We start from the raw sequence: 6000 nt of genomic DNA, 5'->3' as shown, positions 1-6000 counted from the left end.
GTTTATTTCCCCTCCTACTGTTCTTGTAAAGTGCTGGAAATTGCCCACCTTGATTATCACTGCAAAAGGTTTCCCCCTCCCACCCTCCTGCTCTCCTGCTGGTAATAGCTCACCTTTCCTGATCACTCTTGTTACAGTCTGTATGGTAACACCCATTGTTTCATGTTTTCTGTGTATATAAAATCTCCCCACTATATTTTCCACTGTATGCATCCAATGAAGTGAGCTGTAGCTCACAAAGCTTATGCTCTAATATATTTGTTAGTCTCTAAGGTGCCACAAGTACTCCTTTCCTTGTTATGGATATAGACTAACATAGAATCATAGAATCATAGAATCATAGAATATCAGGGTTGGAAGGGACCCCCAGAAGGTCATCTAGTCCAACCCCCTGCTCAAAGCAGGACCAATTCCCAGTTAAATCATCCCAGCCAGGGCTTTGTCAAGCCTGACCTTAAAAACCTCTAAGGAAGGAGATTCTACCACCTCCCTAGGTAACGCATTCCAGTGTTTCACCACCCTCTTAGTGAAAATGTTTTTCCTAATATCCAATCTAAACCTCCCCCACTGCAACTTGAGACCATTACTCCTCATTCTGTCATCTGCTACCATTGAGAACAGTCTAGAGCCATCCTCTTTGGAACCCCCTTTCAGGTAGTTGAAAGCAGCTATCAAATCCCCCCTCATTCTTCTCTTCTGCAGGCTAAACAATCCCAGCTCCCTCAGCCTCTCCTCATAACTCATGTGTTCCAGTCCCCTAATCATTTTTGTTGCCATGGCTACTACTCTGAAACCTGTTACTATGCTCTAGGCATGGCTGAATGACTCCTACTAGCAGCAATTAACCATGGTCTCCTGTCCACAAACTTTATCTAAACTCGGTGCATAGAGTTTTCACCTCTTAGAATTAGGATTCAGCCCAAACTAGTGTTTTCCCCAGGGATTGAAATACGAGGGGGAGTTCAAATGTATGGGTTGGGGATTGTAAAACCACTAAATTGGCAACACTGATGTAACTGGTTGACCACTGGGGGAGGAGGATGAGGAAGTTCAGGGGGGTGTTCACCCAAAACCCTCATGGCCACATCTCAGGGGGCTCCGAATTATAACCACCGTGGCAGAGCCCGAAGAGACATGGCCTCCTTGCAGATCAAGCAGCATTCGGGTTCATTTCTGATTAGGTCCTCAAGGGGGTCTGTAATGAATAATGACTTTATTCAAGCAACAGTACCATTTGGCTACTGGAAACGGAGGTGGGGCCAAGAACTGGAACTAGGGAGACTGGGACAGAAAATTTAAGGCTTAGGACCATTTCCTAAAGTTTCAATTCTTGCAGGTTCGCTGGTATATTGGGACTCCTGGGTTCAAATTCCTGAGGAAGCCTGGTGAGAAAACTTCCTGAGTATCATTTTCCAGAGCTGCTGGGCTCCATACGTTCCTGTTGGGTCAGCAGAAGTTTTGGCTGCTTGGTGGTTCTGAATAGCAGGCCGCGTTCCTCAAACCTGAGCATGGATGTGGCTGCTTGGCTGTCGCTGAGAATTTTCCACTTCTAATTCTCAGTCAGACCAGAGACTGGGAAGAGACAGCGCTTCTGGGAAGTTAATAGGAGCTGGGCATTCAGATCCCATTTGGAAAACCCCGCCCCCACCTGAGCCATTAGTCTGGGCTAATGACAAAACCGGAGTCAAACCCCAATATGGAAGGACTGTCCATAAAACTCCTTGGGCGTGGTTTATTATCCATATTGCAGTTGCACCCAGTGTGCCCATTATTATTATTATCATTATCCATATTGCAGTTGCCCAGCAACCCAGTGTGCCTGGCACTGCACAAACACAGAACAAAGAGACAGGCCTGCCCCAGAGAGTTGGCACATAAGTAAGGTCAGAGGTTGGATCTGAGGAGGATTCGGCGGTTGATCTGAGGAGGGTCGGAGTTTGGATCTGAGGAGGATTCGGGGGTTGATCTGAGGAGGGTCGGAGGCTGGATCTGAGGGGGATTTGGCGGTTGTTCTGAGGAGGGTCGGAGGTTGGATCTGAGGAGGATTCGGGGGTTGATCTGAGGAGGGTCGGAGGTTGGATCTGAGGAGGATTTGGCAGTTGATCTGAGGAGGGTCGGAGTTTGGATCTGAGGAGGATTCGGGGGTTGATCTGAGGAGGGTCGGAGGCTGGATCTGAGGGGGATTTGGCGGTTGTTCTGAGGAGGGTCGGAGGTTGGATCTGAGGAGGATTTGGAAGTGGATCTGAGGAGGGTCAGAGGTTGGATCTGAGGAGGATTCGGCAGTTGATCTGAGGAGGGTTGGAGGTTGGATCTAAGAAGGATTTGGGAGGGGATCTGAGGGGGGTTGGAGGCTGGATTGAAGGAGGATTCGGGGATTGATCCTGGTAAGGTCTGGGTTTGGATGCAGGACTTGGTGGGAGGACTCAGTGTCCCTTAGAGGGATCACAGCTCATTCCCCTCCCCTGCCTGACTCTCAACCTGTGTCTCAAAGTGGACTGGTTCTCCATCAACGCAGGCAATGACGATCCTGCTGGTGCTACTGGACCCGCTGTAGTCACAGTTGGGGGGATCGGCTCCTCCTTGGAGCTCACAGACGGTGAGGGGGAAGGGGTCTTCACTGAGGCGCAGGTCTCCTCCTGCCGGCTCCCCCCCATCCCCGCAGACAGGCTTGATCTGGTTGGCGCTGCTGTGGATGAAGGTGTTGAGGTGTTTGCACTTGTGGGCAGTGGCCATGTCCCGGCGCCGCATCAGGAGGTTGCAGTAGCGCCGGGCGTCCGGAGGGCTGGGGTCGGAGGCATCTACGTGCTGCCTCAGGAACTTCTCATAACGTGACTCCTCTTGGGCCAGGGCCAGACTGGCAACCAGCAGGACGAGGGGCAGCAGGAGTGTGGGGCGGGTTCCCCTCAGGGCCATGGCTGAGTCTGTCCCTGGATCAACCTGCAGTGGGGAAAGAGGGAGGAGATGGATGGAGACAGTGCAGGGTGGGGATCTGCCTTCTCCACGGAACCTTCTGGGCACTGCCCAGATCCCGACAGAGATCAGGGCCCCTGTTGTGCCGGGTGCTGCACAGACCCCGACTAGGGTGTCCCAATATACCAATTTTATAGGGACAGTCCCGATATTTGGGGATTTTTTTTATATGGGCTCCTATTACCTCCCACCTCCTGGCCCAATTTTTCACACTTGCTATCTGGTCACCCTAACCCAGTCTGAGATCAGGGTACCTGTTGTGCCAGGTACTGCACAGACCCCGCCTGAAATCAGGGCCCCCATTATGCCGGGTGCTGCACAGACCCCTCCGATATCAGGGCTCCCATTGTGCCGGGCACTGCCCGAACCCCAACTGAGATCAGGGCTCCTGTTGTACTGGGTGCTGTTGTGATGTTTCTTCAGGTGTCCGGAGCTGTAAATCACCGCGTCACCCCCCTGCCTCAAAGCAAGAGAGATTTGCAGCTGCTAAAATGAGTCTGCTCCCTGCCTCTCCCGTCGGCTGGGTGGCCCGGCACACTCCTCTGGTCCTGGCACACCCTGGCCTTGCTTTACAGGTAGCCCTTGGGGCTCTCCAGTTCCCCAGCTCTTCAGAAGCATCTCCCTGCAGCAGGCAGCCTGGACAGGCAGAGAAATCACCCAGGCCGCCACCCCGAAAGAGCCAGGACATGGCAAGCCTGGTGGCTCTGCTGGGTCCTCACCCTTCCCTTCAATATCACAGCACTGAGATGCATTTATAACGAACCAGGGTCTAGTCCTGACTAAAGAACAGAGCTTTCTGTGCCATGAAGCAGAGAGACCAGAGGCTAAAATGGTCACAGAGAAGACACACATACGACCTCCAGCCCCAGTGACTCTACCTGCCCTCAGCCAGCCAGAATCCACAGCGAAGCTCCCTGTCTTACCTAATGTGACTTCTCGGTGTCCCTCTCCCACGTGGCTAGGAACCCTCTATGCAAAGCTTCAGAGAGACCCAGCTGCTCTGTCCTCACGTGGTGGCCAGAAAGGTGATCTCTCCCCTTCTCCTTATAGTCCAACTGACCTTAGACGGGCCAGGTAAAGGTCTCTGCCCCGCTGACTGTTCTCCAATCAGCTGACACACTCCTGGCTCCCTCACCCGACTCTCAGCTGGCTTTTCCTGTTGACTCAGACGCATGTAACTTCCCAAGTCTCTGGCCTTAGTCAGAGTGGTAAAGCCACATTTCTGTGTCAGGATGAACTTGTAGATCAAGTGTGTCCCTGAAACACATGCGAGGACCATCTGTGTGGCACATACCTCGTTATGTACCTTTTGTGCCTACGTCACACCATGGTGTTACTGAGCAGTGTGTCACCGGTTTTCCTTTGCTGTGCCTTGCAGAGAAATACTGTGGCAGTGTTAGGGGCAGTGAGATGAATTTGTAACAAAACCAGGGTACATTTAGGACTAAAGAACAGAGCTTCAAGTGCCACATAGCAAAGAGAATAGAGACAGAAAATGATCACAGATAAACCACAAGTATAAACTCTCGGTGACTCAACCTGCCTTCAGCCAGCGACAACCCATAGCTAAGCACCTCAGTGTGACCCTGAATCCCTGTGTTCACACCCTGCATTTATTGTAATAATCTCCATGCCAAGGATTCCATGCAAGGTAGCATTTAAAGAGTAATGACAGCCTGATGGGTAATATTCATGTGAAATGTGTGCACGAAATGCATAGCCAGAGTTATGAACATGAGCTGAGATTATGATTGCAACGTGTTTGCCAGGCGAGTCTGGGGGCAGGCTAAACTGCGTTCACAAAGACAAAGCACAAGCTCATGCCTCTGGTCAGGAGTCAGCAAAGTTGATGGGCCCTCACCTGTCAAATGGCCTGTCTTTGCCAAGAACGGGGGGCTCTGTCCCCATGAGACCCCATGTCTCCATCCTCACTGTGGGAATGACCTTTATGAGGGGTAACTGTCCAGAAACTGCATTTCAGAGGGTGACCGGACTATTAAAGCGAGGGGCAAAAACACCCCAGATCATCTCTTAGTCCCCTAAGAAGCTAAAGGGACCAGCTTTTTGGCTTTGGGAGTTGATCCTGATCTGAGAATCTGGTTTGCCAGGTTGCTGGGACCATGTGGGAAGGATTTTCCCTTCAACCAAGTCTAGCTTGTTAAGTTTTTGCTGCGGGGAAGCATTTTATCTTCATTTCTCTTGTCTTTCCTGACTTTCATGCCTGATGCTCGAACTCACTTGAAAGCTCTCAGTGCATCTGTAAATCAACTTGCTTTATCTTTAATCTGAACCCATCCAGTGCTGTGTTTCATGTGAACCATTTGATAACTCCAGTTAAAAGAATAGACTTGGTTTGATCCTCCCGGGGGTTGGGAGGGCAATGGATCTTCAATATCTGAGCTGCCCAGGAGAGGGACGGACGATGCAGAACTCACCATCTGGGGAAAATCGGGGCTGGGAAGAGTTAACCAATGCTGGGGGCCCAGTGGCCAGCTGTGGCGCTGCAGGCAGGCTCCTGAACCCGAAACTTTGGCTCAGGACTGCCTAATGCATAGACGCGAAGAGGCTGCTTCCTGCGGCCTGCCGGCATCCCAGGCAGAGACAGGTAAAAGGGGACACGAGTCTTCAGTGCTCCGGATTGCCCCTCCTGCAGCAGGTCACACTGACCCAAAGCAAATTTTCAGGTTCACACTCCCATATGGCAGGGGATCCACTGTACAGCCAGAGCCAGCCCCTTGGAGTGATGGGCACAAAGAGGATCTCTCCCCTTCGCCTTATAGTCCAGTTGCCCTTAGACGGGCACCCTTAGGTAAAGGTCTCTGCCCCTGTCATAAATATAAAGGGAAGGGTAAACACCTTTAAAATCCCTCCTGGCCAGAGGAAAAATCCTTTCACCTGTAAAGGGTTAAGAAGCTAGGATAACCTCACTGGCACCTGACCAAAATGACCAATGAGGAGACAAGATACTTTCAAAAGCTGGGAGGAGGGGAAGACCAAAGGGTCTGGGTCTGTCTGTGTGATGCTTTTGCT

General features: G+C 51.4%; 1 protein-coding gene across 1 annotated transcript; it reads right to left on the bottom strand.

The window, feature by feature from the left end:
* Positions 1-683: 683 nt before the first annotated feature.
* On the bottom strand, positions 684-4025 carry RNASE10 (ribonuclease A family member 10 (inactive)). The gene is made up of 2 exons (XM_073309314.1): positions 3894-4025; positions 684-2937 (listed from the first exon to the last, which is right to left on the bottom strand). The coding sequence occupies exon 2, from the start codon at positions 2911-2913 to the stop codon at positions 2443-2445; it is 471 nt and encodes a 156-aa protein (XP_073165415.1). The 5' UTR covers positions 2914-2937; positions 3894-4025; the 3' UTR covers positions 684-2442.
* Positions 4026-6000: the final 1975 nt, after the last annotated feature.

Source organism: Lepidochelys kempii, chromosome 13 (genome assembly GCF_965140265.1).
Source record: "Lepidochelys kempii isolate rLepKem1 chromosome 13, rLepKem1.hap2, whole genome shotgun sequence".
In the NCBI taxonomy this organism is placed as follows: domain Eukaryota; kingdom Metazoa; phylum Chordata; order Testudines; family Cheloniidae; genus Lepidochelys; species Lepidochelys kempii.
The sequence above is the reverse complement of the archived record's forward strand: the minus strand, read 5'-3'. Positions and strand labels throughout refer to the sequence as shown.